This window comes from Anastrepha ludens, chromosome 2 (assembly GCF_028408465.1).
Source record: "Anastrepha ludens isolate Willacy chromosome 2, idAnaLude1.1, whole genome shotgun sequence".
Lineage (NCBI taxonomy): Eukaryota > Metazoa > Arthropoda > Insecta > Diptera > Tephritidae > Anastrepha > Anastrepha ludens.
In genome coordinates, this window is record NC_071498.1 from 143508739 (window position 1) to 143523368 (window position 14630).

General features: G+C 35.0%; 2 protein-coding genes across 7 annotated transcripts in view; one reads left to right on the forward strand and one right to left on the reverse strand.

Annotated features, from left to right (window-relative positions):
- Positions 1-14630, reverse strand: part of LOC128855480 (filamin-A) — a 184323-nt gene that overhangs the window by 39434 nt on the left and 130259 nt on the right. For all 6 annotated transcript variants that reach the window (XM_054090424.1, XM_054090420.1, XM_054090421.1 and 3 more), the window contains 2 exons: positions 6967-7038; positions 6757-6844 (listed from right to left, as the gene is read on the reverse strand). In XM_054090424.1, coding sequence (XP_053946399.1) covers positions 6757-6844; positions 6967-7038 — 160 coding nt within the window. The remainder of the gene's footprint in view (positions 1-6756; positions 6845-6966; positions 7039-14630) is intronic.
- LOC128855481 (uridine phosphorylase 1) lies at positions 383-4428 on the forward strand. Its single transcript, XM_054090427.1, has 6 exons — positions 383-472; positions 708-837; positions 2970-3317; positions 3621-3759; positions 3833-4026; positions 4098-4428. Exons 1-6 carry the CDS (start codon positions 447-449, stop codon positions 4263-4265), a joined length of 1005 nt encoding a protein of 334 aa, XP_053946402.1. The 5' UTR covers positions 383-446; the 3' UTR covers positions 4266-4428.

Below are 14630 nucleotides of genomic sequence, written 5' to 3' on the forward strand. Positions count from 1 at the left end.
TTTTTATTTTCATACCATAAAACGCCTTTATTTGTTCCGCTGTGATTTGTATATAATAATTTTTTTTTATTATAATAAAAAATATGTTTTTTTTGTTTTATTATTACTTTTTTTTAGAACATTAAAAAAATTTTATATAAAAACTTCCCCGTAAAAAATCCTGCGTGCACGCCTCATTCTTCTTCGGCTTCTTTGATTTGTACTGCATATCCAATTTGAGGGATCAAAAAAATATACTCAATATTTTTTAATTTTTTTTTTTTTAATTTAAAGTTCACAAGCACTTTTATGTATTTCAAAATCAGTTTTCATGACGTTCGCTTAGAAAACATACATATTTGAAATTTATTAATTTTTTGAGAAGGACGGCAAAATTTACTTCGTCTCCCTATTTTCTAGCTGAGAGCCTTTTTTCTTGTAATTTTTGGTAAAAAGACTAAATTTTGATGATGGATGCGTGCTGCCACTGCATGTAAGTGCTATTTTATGTGTTCTAATAGACAGTGTTGGGCTGTATACAAATATTAAATGTAACTTGAAAACATGAGGCTTGAATTAACTTTTAATTAGTTGTTGTTATATGCGCAAATATAGTAAAAACAGATGTATGTTTCCATGAATGTGTGTACGCCTAAAAGTTAAAAGTTATAAAATGAAATAGCTGTAAGAAATATCTGCATATGTGACGAACCTCCCACTTCTCGCAGGTTGCCGCAACAGGCCTCAACAGATTTCATACGCAATCCTCATATTCCGCCTATGGATGAAGATTTTCTCTATCACCTTGGATTAGGCACAAAGTCGCATAATTTGCCAGCAATGTTTGGTGACGTGAAGGTGAGTAATTTGAAGTTGATACATAAAGTGCGGCAAGACAGGATGAATATTTAAATTCAATTGTAATTATTAGAAGATTCTGTCAGCCTTTATACTTAAATATTTTTTTAAAAAATGTAGCACTTTCTCTTAGTAAACGTTTTACTTGCATTTAAGAATCTTTGGCCTTACCTCTCAAATCCAAAAAAAAAAAAAAAAAACTCGATTGCTTTCATAAATATTTCTGGTTTAAACTCTTCAGACCCTCGGTAAATGTATAAACATCTATGCATTTTTTCTCTTAAAACATTAAGACAAACATTTTTTTTTTTGGCGGTGAGGTTGGGTTAAAAATGCCTTTGCACCCTATAGTAACCGTCGCTACTACGTGTGTGGTGATTCCACTAAAAATATCCCTCCTCTCTTCTCTTGGATTTAATTAAAACATTAAGACATTAGACTTGCAGGTAATTCAAATTAGTTATACTGAAGTTTAGTTATAGTTATAAGAATATTTTTGTTATAGATTGAAGTTTTCTTACTGCTTGGGTCTGAAGAATTTAAAATATTTGCGCAAAGTTTTCGATAGCAGTCATTAATGGTGACTAATGACTTTTGTCTCTTTATCTCAGCAAATCTGTGTAAGAATTTCTGTAAGAGTGAAATATATTGCTAATATTCACTAAATTCTCTCAAGTGAATGGCATTATAAATGAAAAACTTAGGCAACTTCTTATAAAGTAAAGTGAAGCTTATTTCCACCAGGCCTACATTCAGTTTATCTTTAACATAAATGCGTTGTTGCCAAAATTCCGCTGGAATTGTTGTTGCATCACAGCTTGTAAGCTCTTTCAGAGCGGAGCTAACTCACCATTCGCAGCCTTACAGAAAATGTTATGTTAACAGTGAGAGGCTTATTAGAAATGTAAAAAATGTAAGACACTTTCAGGCGCAGTCAGAGATGTGGATTATGCAAACGAAAGAGTGATTGTAAATGAAGTTTTGTGTGTTAGAATTTTCACACAGAAAGTTATTTTCGCTATTTCCTATTAATATCAAAATAAATGTTTCACACTAAAATATTTAAAAACCTTTTTTGAGTGTACCTCTCTCTCGCTCGCTCTCTCTTAGTTTCATAGTCTGCGGTGGACCATAGCTTCATCAATAATCCTCCTCCAATTCAGTCTCTCTATTACCTCATTTCTTCAATTACGATCGTTCATCGCTGTTAAGTCTGCTTTGGCGTCATCAGGTCATCTCTTTCTTGGTCGGCCTCTCTTTCTTCCCCCAATTGGACGCAAAGTAAACACCCTTTTTTTATTTCAATGAAATATGAACCGATTTGAAAGAAATATTTTCGTTTAGTGCGTCGTGTACGTGTGACGTATAGACCAAAATATGCAAACCGGTATATCTCCAATTAAGCTATGAAACTGAAACTGAAAATTGGTAGGTATTGGAAAAGGGGTCTTGACATTTCCCATATGAACTGAAATTTTTAAATCGCTTTTCTCTGGTACCACAAACGCTAAGGTAATGAAATTTGATACAATTACATTAAATGTCAATACCTATCTTGCGGTAAAAAGTGGTAGGTATTGCAAAAGATGGCGTAGTACCTCCCTGAACTGAAGCCTTCATATAGATTTTTTCTGGAACTGCTTATATTAAGTGACTGAAAGTTCATAAAGTTACATAAATTACGAATACCAATCTTAACGCGAAAAATATTAGTTATTGGAAAAGGGGGCGTGGCAGCTTCCATACAAACTTAAATCTCACCAAGGCGAATCTATTAAAGGTGGTGTTGGTAAATGAGCTGAGTTGTTTTTTTTTCTTTCGCCGTGTCCATGTAGCTGTCAGCTCAGAATGGAACAAGGCGAATTAATTTTTCGTTTTCTACTTCGTCAATACCTCGCCGTGACAATCAAACGTACGAAACATTGTTGTTGGTCTAGTGCCACCATCTTCAATAAATGCGCCTTGCAGAGAACTCAATGAAAGAAATTTGGTGTGAACTCGAACGAGGAGTTCAGTTAATCTCGATTTCGCTGTTAATATTTAAAAATTTTGCTTTAATTTTTAGATTACGAATTGTGTATAAATTTTAAAAGCGAACATTTATCGCATGCGCTCATTCTTTCTTTTTCCAGTTTGTTGTGGTCGGTGGTACGCCAAAACGCATGGAAAATTTGGCGAAATTCCTCATGACAGAAATTAAACACAAGCTACCTGTTGGCACGCAATTGACCGATCTTAGTGCCTCCGCAGAACGCTACTCAATGTACAAAGCGGGACCGATCCTTTGTGTCAACCACGGCATGGGCAATCCCTCGATCAGCATTTTACTGCATGAATTGATTAAACTGATGTATCACGCCAAGTGTAAGGATCCAGTGTTTATACGCATGGGCACTTGTGGTGGTTTGGGCATTCCAGGTGGCACGGTCGTCATTTCGGAGGGAGTGCTTAACGATAAGTTAAATGCCGAACACGAATTTGTGAGTATGGATACAAATTTTTTGAGTTGGGGTCTGAGTAGCCGACGTAATCGAGTTTAATGCGCTCTCAACTTTGTATATCATTTTACTTTTTAATTTGAATATCATAACAGGCGTTAATGAGCTATACAAAAAATATTAATTATTAATTCATACAAAGATTCAATTTTTATTCGTTTCGATTCATTGCCACTGTCAAGTCTTTGAAGCGATGCGATCACGTGTGCCTTAAACTTGTTGGCCTCAACATTCGAATGGAACGCAAATGGAATGCATAAATTGTGTACATTCTTTTAATTGCAGAAAGTTTTGGGCAAGGTCATGACAAGACCCACCACTTTGGACGGCAATTTGGCGCGAGAACTTAAATCATTGGCCACTTCGACTGATGGCTTCCAGACAGTCATCGGTAAAACCTATTGCGCTGACGACTTCTACGAAGGCGAGTATTGTGTTAATTTCTGTGGATTCCATTGTTGCCTCATATGGCCTTTTATACTCGTATCATACACTAGGACAAGGACGCTTGGATGGCGCATTTTGTGGTTACAAAGAAGCTGACAAAATGAATTGGTTGAATTTGCTGAAACAAAAGGGTGTCTTGAACATTGAAATGGAGAGTTCAATGTTTTCGGCATTAACAAATTACGCCGGCATTAAGGCATCCATAATTTGTGTGGCAATACTAAATCGACTTAATGGTGACCAGGTTCGGTTTTCGGAATACGTGAATATGACTTTTTCTAATTTTTGTTTTTTTTTTTGGAAATTCTTATATAGATTACGGAAACTAAGGAAACACTTACGGAATGGCAAGAGCGTCCAGCTAAGCTTATTGCTCGTTTCATACGTAAACGTTTGGACATTCGAGAGACTGGAGGTCAATCAGCATCAAGCACAGCGCAAGTGCACTCGTCGCAATTACGAAACGCACAACTAAACCACTAAATTTTCGCCACTAAGCACATCATCGCTACAGACGCAATCATCAACGCTGATAACCCAAAGCCAGTAAAAAAGCGGTCAGATCAAGCGTAACTCTACTACCCAACCCCACCAATAGCCGTGTTTGGTCTCTTTGATCGAAAGTAAATTTGGTAAATAAGCGAAGTACATACGAACATATCGTTCAAGTGTATATGTACATATGTCACACACGTGAAAGCTTGAAAGGCACGCTAGAAACGGGAGACGAGTCCTCTTCAGTTCGGTCAAAATTTTTTGTGTTATTTATTTTTTAAAAGTACATAGAATATTGAATAAAAATGTAAATATTTAGCGGAATCAGATAGCTCGGTGAACGTGTGACACAAACCTGGTGTTAAAAAGTACAAATTATTTATACTCGTACAATATTTTGCTCCTTTTTTAGCAGGTTTGTGTTTCAGCTTTATACTGAGAGCAACCCAAATAAACAATAAAAAGGTAACAAGAAAAATTAAACTTTTATTTTTTAAGCACGGTGAGATATGTGTCCCTCGACATTGAACTTTGAAGTACCGGAACGAAAGGATTTTGGTTAAGAGTCAAATAAATAACAAAAACGGCTAAAATTTATCACGTTTTGATCCAAATTTTAAACGCTTTTACGGCATAGAAGAAATACATTTTTATACAAATATTTTTGATTTTTAATTTATTTGAATGAAAAAAAAAAACAATAAAAATGAGAGTGTAAGGCAACATCATTTGCGTTGCCACGATAGTTGGTTCTAGCCAAGGCGAATTTATTAAAGGTGGTGTTGGTAAATCATCTAAGTTGTTTTTTTCTTTCGCCGTGTCCCTGTGGCTGTCAGCTCAGAATGAAACAAGGCGAATTCATTATTTGTTTTCTAGTTTCTCAATACTTTGCTTTGTCAATCAGACGTACAGAACAGTGTTGTTGGTCTAGCGCCACCACCTTTAATGGCGGAACGGCCCGCAATTATATCCAGTCAAGGACTGTCACTCCAGCAACTTTTACCGCAAATGCGTGGGGAATGCTTATGCTGCTATAACAACAACAGAAGCTAGGAAATGGTTTACAAACATCAAAAATGTTGAAACTGCCTCTCAGCGGTTCTACTTTACTATATTTTTATGAAAAATTTAAAAATGAAAATGAATAAATAGTCAAAACTTTGCAATATTTCGCGGTACTATTATTGTGCACACGGGTGTATATACATACAGACTTTAAAATTTCGAAAGCTGAATAAGCGATTTGTAATTATTTTTTTATTTAGAGGCTGTGATTTAATTGCTGAATTGTGTAACCTATTTATATTACAAGAGGGCGCAAAATGAAAGTAAAAATAAAAATTTTCAACGCTCAAAATAATTTTTTTTTAAAGTTATGCAAAAAAATCGGATGATTAATTTCGCGCCACCTCGTATAATACATTAATGTCGTAAAGCATAGTACTAAGTTCGCGTTTAACGTGAAATGGCTTTCAAAATCAAAATCCATACAAATTGCAATGCCGTGAAATATGCGTGAAATTTCGTACGATTCTCATGGCAAAGTATAGGGTTTTCCAATAACAGGTGAATGTATTGCGCTATTGAGAGATGATTAACCATTTCCTATGGCCGGAATTGGATGGTATTGATTTGGAAAACGTTTATTTTCAACAAGACGGCGCTACGTACCACACAAGCAACGAAACCATTGATCTTTTAGAAGAAACGTTCCCGGAACGTGTTATCTCTCGAAGAGGTGATCACAATTGGCCACCGAGATCTTGTGATTTAACACCTTATGATTTTTTTTTAGGGCCACGTGAAAGAGAAGGTCTACGCCAACAGCCCAGGATCGATTCGAGACTTCAAAAATGGAGTTCGTGAGGTTATCGAGGCCACTTTGCAATTCGGTTATGGAAAATTTAATGAAAGGGATATTGTCCTATAAGCGTGGTCGTGGTGGTTATTTGCCTGATGTTATTTTCCACTATTAACGGCATACCTTCCTCTTTATAATGAAATAAACATCCGATCATGGATATTAAAAAATAGCATTTTTCTTTGAATATGAAAATAACACCTCTTATTAGATAGCCCTATAGCTTTCAAAATCCATACAAATTGCATTGTCGTGAAATATGCGTGTAATTTCGTATGTTTCCATGGTAAAGTAGTTTTCAGTTCACGCCGTGAAAACACCACGCAAGATGTCTATTCATTTGTTCAAAAACACTTTTCTTATGTAAATTTGCCCATTGCTTCTGGTGCGATTCTCATAAATGTGACGCTTCTTCTCGATTACTAGCAACATTTCCCGCCGAGCCAAATGCTTGAAATTTCACGGCTCTGCAGTTAGTACTAGGCTTAAGGCAATGAATTCCTGGTATCTCGGTATACATACATTGATATGTATACAAATATTTACCTAAATCTGCGCTTATATTTCACAAATTTTATAACAAAAATAATATTTGCAATATTTCGTGTGCGTACTCACCTACAACGTTTCCGCCGGTAGTTGGTAATGGGAGTTTCTCAAAAGCGACTGCTCTATAAGTTCGTTCGCTGGCAATCGATTCAGTTGTCTGCGAATGAAGCGTACGTATTAAAAATGCAATGGAATTTATTGACGCAAAATACAATACATGAATGTATGTGTAAGAATATGTACAGAAACGGAAATTACTTAAATGCGTGTAATTCTCACCTTGCTTACAATCTTCGTATGCTCTTCGATATATTCGCTATGGCTAAACTCCTCCTCGATGCTTTCAACAGCCTGTAGTGAATGAAAATAGAGGTAAATAAATTGTTTTGCTCAATAAGCTTACTTAGCTAAAAGAAACGAAACATTTTTGTAATACAACAAATACAATTTGTATACTTTCTTACGCATTCATCGTGTGCGCGTGTGTGTGTGTATATACGAAACGCTTTGAGTGACACCTACTCGTATTGCAGTAGAAGAGGAAGAACAATGGGAAACACACAAGCGCACGTTGTTAAGTAAGTATGCGTGTGTGTGTGTACATTAGCGGGAAATGTTCACAAAAAAATCAGGCGATTTCTGGAGTATATTGCGTATTGCATGTTGATTGATTTAGCAATTAGAGAATGGTGGCATTGACAGCTGAAGAGCTTTTATTATTTTATAATGTGAATTGGCCTAAAATGCGCGGTCGGCAATGTTCGATGCAAAATGCAGCTGATTGATATGTTCCGCATTGCGATGCGCGTTAAGTGAATATGCGCTATATTTTTTATTAAAAAAAAAAATAAAAATTTCTTTTACACCGAAAATTTCTCATTTTCATACAAATTCTATAACAACAACAACAACACCACTTCCTTGCACATATGTATGCATGTATGTATGTACATAAATACCAAGTCGATTATTAATTTTGCTAACTGCGAGTATGTCATGGCAAAACAACAGATGTGCACAACACTTGCCAAACGAAAAAATTCCAAAAATTGTGAAAAATGAGCAAAATGTGTAAAAGACAAGATTTGTTAAATTAATGAGCGAAAAATATGTAAGAAAGCAGGCACTTTTTTTTATTGAAATGTTTGTTTAAAATACAAAAGTGCATACTTGTGTACGAATGTAGGTTTTTTGACTTGATATATTACGCCTCTGTTACTTTTGTTTGTTACAAACACCGTCTGACGGCCGGCCACTGTCCACTTTGCTGCGCACTCTTTTTTCATTTGTGGCCAATTTCTAATAAATTCTTTTATTTGAGATCCATTTGTTATTGTTTATTTTCGATTTTAGTCTACGCCTCGCCGTTGTTTTGGGCTTTTGTTTTTTAGTTTTGCTTTATTTTATTTTGTTTTGAATAATTTGCTTACTATAAATATTTTTATAATAAAAAAAAAAGAAAATGTCTACGTGCTCCAGCAGCTGTTATTGTATCTATCGGTTGCGTCCTCTCCATAAAAGTCAACAACACATTTGTTTTCTTGGTTCAAATTTTCTTCTGTAGCTAATAAATGTATTTTTAGCTGTTACTGTTAATTGCCATTGTTTTCATCTCTGGCAATGTTAACTTTATATTCATACATATAAACAGATCTGGAATGGTTTTTATGTAGGGCAGTCGTTTATTGAGAAAATTTGTTGAGTGTTATTTTTTATTACACTTTCGGATATTTTCAAAATGATTTCTATGACTAATTTTCTTCAAAATATTTTCACCCTACCAGTGGGGAATGTTAAAAATATCCGCTCATAAAAAGTTGAAGTGTATGATATTTGAGTTGTAGTAGGCCATAAATAATTTATATATTTTTCAGCCACACAGTTTTCAGCTAGATGGATTTTGTATATTATATTTAATTTTTTTTTTTTAATATTATTCAATTAACCTTAAACAAGGACAAATTAAAAATAGATTAACAAACGCGAAAATTTAGTTGTTTATTTAATTTTGTCAAACATTGCGAAATTCTTATCGATGGTTTTCGAGAAAAGCGACACAACTCAAAATTAACTCAAAATTCGGAGTTTTACCGTTAAAAGCAAAAATCAACTACAGAGTTTATATAATTTTATCTGGAAAAGCGTCATAAGCGAATCTTGAGGCAATTCTGAGAGATGGCGTTAGTGTCGTTTTGTCAGGTGATCGAATTGGCGCTTCACTTATCTAGAAAACTGACCCAACTCAGTATTTTGTATTTTTGAATTATGTCACTTTTCTCGAAAACCATCGTTATGTTCATTAACTCAATATTGTTGGTAATTTTCTTAATGTTATTTTTTTTTTCTTATTTAGTTTTTATTGTTTTATGAGTTTTCTAGTTGCTGTTGATTTCTATTTCCATTATATTGGCTGAAATTTTCACATTCGGCGCCTAAACTAAAAGTTAGAAAATGTGCGCCACCAAAGTTGTCACCAAACAGTTGTCCAGAAATTTCTCAATAATATTCCGAAACACTGGTATAAGGAGTGGTTGAAGTGGTGATTCTTCAGGAATCCATTTTGTTGCCACATCGTCGACACCAACAAGTTCAACGGTTATTCCTTCACGATCCAATCTGTGTATCGATTGAAAATCTCATGGGGTTGCTTGCGTCTATATCGGCCAGCTGTTCGAGGTTTTCAAAAAGCGGTTTGCCAAGGATTAACATTAAGCTCTATGTACTTCGCAGATAAATTCATTATTAGTGAGTTTAGACTAGACTAGTTCAACGTCCGCCTCGGTTTGGCAGAAGTTCCTACATATTTCAGTTTGCATGCCACTGTTGTTCCAATAAACTTCAATGCATCTGTGGTACTAATGCTAACAGATGTATTTGACACCCTCTATCCACAGAATAAAAAAAAAAATAAATAAAATAAATAAATAAATAAAAAAAAAAATAAAAAATTAAAAAAATAGAAAGAAGCAGTAGCCGTTTGCGAAAAAATTTTGAGTTCGAAATACCAGTCCAACATTTTTTGTAAAATGAGTATCACATTTTAGATATTTCAAGTTTACGCATCATTTCTGCTAGTATATTTTGTACAGTAATTGGGAAATGAGTTTCAAACAAAGAGCCGCCACTGACTTTTGTGGCGAACTGAGCAAATCTATCGCGAAATCGCTTCACCAAATGCCTCAGAAAAAATATTTGTATGGTTGACTACTTCGCATGCAAGTTTACGAGTCACACAAGCAAAGGTCGTCCACCGACTGGATTTTTACCAGAGAACATCGGATAAGTGCATGATTTCATTAAGAATAATAAGAATTTATCTGCTTAAAGTCAATGAAATAGAATTGAGGTATCGTCCGTTAATCGAGCACTACATTTTGAGTATCGAGCCATTAGGTTAGGTTTGGTAGCCGCATCGCACATAGAGACAGCGATGCCACTTAGACCACGAAGTGGATTCGTTGTGAGCCGCAGGTGCTGGGCTACATTTCCTTTTCCATATTGAACCATCCTGAGCTTTTGACAAAGCGTATAAGGTTGTTGATACCTAAATCATCCATATTCATTACGAAGTAGAATCTTAAAGCCTGCTTCTGGCAAGAGCCGGGCATATGCGAAAAAGGTGTTGAATTTTTTCCAAATCCTCCTCATTCCTGCTGCTACGACAGAAATCGTGCATGTAAATGCCTAATCTTCTTGCATGATTTCCTATGAGGCAATTTCCTGTGAGGGCCCCCTCTAAGGTCCTAATTTGAAGTCTTGTATAATATTCTTAGACAGGCGTAGATTTAGCTTTGGTCATGTTTGCCTAGCGATTTCACAGGTATTGGCACTAATCCATTTTTGATTTACAGAACTGATTAGTGCGCCCTTAATAAGAAGCTTACAAGTCGAGCCATTAGATCTTCGTAGGCTCACTTAAGGCTCAATGCACCAGAAAAGTTTGTAGACGGTCAAAAAAATCGAGCGAATTGTGAATCGAAGCAGAAGGTGAATTCCATATATTGATTACCAGTACATAAGAAAGACGGCCCAAAATTAATCATGCAATTTTTTTTGAATAGCTTTTTTACAAAATAAAAAAAAAACAATAGAGTTTGAGTGATGAAAATCTTTAGTTTGACCTTTATACGCTTCAGGCTTGTCTGTTTGTATACTGCGGCTGTATAATTCGTAAGTGTCAAATGTGGTTCACGTACGACGCCATTTTTTTTTTGGAATAGAGAACAAATTACCATGCGTCCGACACATCTATATTTTTCGTTAGTTTCGAATTACTGTTAAATTCAGTAACGTAGCATATCTACATATATAGAGCACAACTGTAACTTAACCGTTTTCGTAATCGTCGATTGCGCAAAGCTTCTGCATTCCAACTTAACACGAAGCTAAAAATTTCTGCCTCGACACCTACGCACAGAGCTGAGAGGTGAACTCAGTTTGTGAAGTGGTACTGAAAGAGAAATTTGTTTTCTGTCTACGAAATATTTTTACTACAAGCGAGTGAAAAATTTCTGAATTTATAGCATTGGCAAAAATTCTGGACTAAACCGGAATAATTTTCCAATTTGAACTAAAAGTTTTGTGCCATTTGCAAGCGGAGTGTGTGGGTCTAGTGAGAGTTTGTTGCTATGTTGCCTTATATTCATATTTATGTACGCACAAGGTGGCGCAAATTTAATCATTCATTTTTTGTTTGAATACTCTTTTTTACTACTACTACTACATACTAAAAATATTTCCCTCACATTGGTGGTGTGGTCATGTTACACTTCACAGAGTTTCGTTTTCTTTTTTCTTTATCCTAAACGAATTGGCGTCATATTAGTTCTAAGCCGCTTAGCAGATTCAGGCTAATTATACAATAATGACAACTTTCTTTTTTTTGCTAAGCGAATGTTGGGCTTTGGTAACTTTCTCAGTATTTTAATTTCTTAGCTAAAGCCTAAAATTTAGTAGGTAAGTGCAAACTTCACGAAAAATCTCCTCCACTTCAACAATTCAGGAATTTAGGAAAACAGCTATGCGAGCTTATTTCTTCTATTTGCCTTAATTCTTACTTTCAAAGCCTTATTTTTATTGTTTTATGCAATAATCAAAATGTATAACACTGCAGCGACTTAAGAACTACAACTCAAGGGAGGAATGTTGAGCGGACGATATGAATTTACTCTGGTGGGGTGGCGTAGTTTCCGTGAGTCATTTTTAGCCATAACTTTTAAGTTAAAAAAAAATTATATTAGCATATTTCTCATGAATTAACGAACGAGGAACCCATCCTTAGGCAAAACAAACGCAGAAAGTGGCGATGGATTGGTCACACATTGAGAAAGTCACTATATAATATAGCATCACGAGAATGGCACTGGATTGGAACCCGCAAGGGAGCAGAGGTCGCGGTTAACCAAAAAATATTTGGAGAAGGTAGATGCTGCGCGAACTAGCAGATGCCGACATCTTATGGGACGGTGCAAAAACAACAGCACAGAACCGTGTACGATGGAAGAGTCTTATCGGGGCCTTATGCTCCCGAGAGGAGTGAACAAGGGGGGAAAAATTTTCTCATGAATTACGAATTATTAATTATGAATTATGAATTCCCAGAATCGCTATTTTAATAAAAAAATTTTAATTTCATACCAATCGCTGTTATACCTTCTGAAGCGGTCACTATCTCAAATATGTTTTACATTTGCGTTCAGGTTGAAAAGTTGGACTTGAAAAAAATTTGAATTATTTCCATTCTCTCATGAGCGATTCCATGCCAAGCGATCCAAGTATCTTGAGATTTGTCGCAAATTTTTTTGAAAATTGGCTTATTTGAAGGCTTGAATATGCATAAAAAGTAAACCGAACAATATACAATAATATTATTTTTAAATCGTGACAACGATTCGGTAGCGCACAGGCCCGAAACCATCTGTAGGCATGAAACACTTAAATGTCACAAAAAGAGTTTCTCTCATCGCGATGGCCCTCAGCAGGCATGACAAACCAGCGAGGGCATTTCTGTCATGAAAAGGCTCCTCAAAAAACAAAAAAAAAAAAAACTATCTGCCATTCGGCAGCGGCATAAAACTGTAGGTCTCTTCATTTGTGAAACCACATCAGGACGCAGACCACAAATTGTAGAAGAAGATCGAATAAAAAACCAAAACAAAGGATGTAAATGTGAAATTAATTGCACTGAAAATTATACACCTATATAAAATTACTTTAAATGTAATCACTGACTTAGGTCTTTTTAGTTTTTTTTTCAGTTTCAATTTAGCACTGCTTTGGATCATTGGAGTGTTGTTGGTATAATGCAAACCGGCTACGAGGGATTTAAATAATAAACTTAAAGTAAGTAGAAGCATAGAAACTCTAAAGCTATACTATAATTATATACAGTTTTTTTCAAGGCACATTCATTAAAGGTGGTGGCAGTAGACCAACAACAATGTTTTGTACGTTTGATTGTCAAGCCAAAGTATTGGCGAAGTAGAAAACGAAAAGTCAATTCGCCTTGTTCCATTCTGAGCTGACAGCTACAAGGACACGGCGAAAGAAAAAAGAGAAATCAGCTGGTTTACCGATACCACCTTTAATAGATTCGCCTTGGTTATTTTGTGGTAGAGTTAGAAAATTTCTAAAAAATAATACTGAAATTCAATGTTAAACGATTATCATTTTTTTAATAAAAGTTATGACTTTTTGTCAAAAGAATTGTCCTTTCATCGATTTTTTACTATTTTTATTTTTTTGTATCATATTTGCACGGTATTTTTAGATCTTAATTCGTACGCTCGTAATTGATTCTTATTCCATAGTTTTTATTTTTCGATCGAATTTGATCGTTTTTTTTATGATTTAGGGTGCGATCAGAGTGAGCGCTGAAAGCCGAGCCGAGATTGTCAGTGCGATAAAGATTGTCAGTGCGATAAAACTGATTACATACAAGTCAATACAAATAAGCTTGTGTATAACACAGTGAGCGCCGACAAGAGCAGAGAGCAAAGCCGATGAGTGCGAGAAAACAGTTTCAAAGCGTTTTGCTCGCTTTTTTGGATTGTTGATGTTTTCCAAACTCTTTTGTGTTAATAATTGCATTAATCACACTAGGAGAAGCAAAATACTCGTCATCAGATGAATCCATTACCGTGTACAGCAATTTTATAAACACAAATGAACAACAAAATTAAATGACATAAGAGCAAAACACATGGAACAAACAGAATTTCAGCGCTGATTCTCGCATTCACTGTGTTATATACAAATTTTCTTCTCGCATGAAAATAAGCGTCAATAAGCTCGGCTCGGCTCCGCTCGGCATCAGCGTTCACTCTGGTCGCACCCTTAGAATTTTTTGATTTAAGTTCCTCGCTCGTATTTGATAGTCTTTTTATGATTTTTAGTTTTAGTTCACATTCATTACGTGTTTTTTTTTTATTTTGAACTTTTTGATTTAAGTTCCTCGCTCGTAGTTTTTTTCTCGTTTTTATTTTTCGATCTATTTTTATTATATCTATTTCTTGATTTATTATTTTTTGATTATATTTAATTGTTATATTAATTGTTAGTTTAGACCTTAATATCACACTTATCATAGATTCTTATGGCATATTATGATTTTTATTTATTTTTGATCAATTTCCTCGCTTTGTATTTTCCACGTCGTTCCAGCTACCCAAGTCAGCGTAAAACGAGCGTTTACCGCTTTAAAACTCATTATAATTTTAGTAGCATGCGATATAATTTATCGTAGGTAAATTTGGAAGTGATTCAAATACTTAGTTAGACTTAACAAAAATGCTGTGGGGAAACTAATTATTCGCGTATTCACCAACTAGGAGTATTTGTCAAATAGCATTTAATGGTGCAGAGTGTGAAAAAGAAGCTTTGGTTTTTATTACGAAACAAAAACCTAATACAAAGCGATAAATTATGGTCTCAAAAATAAAAAT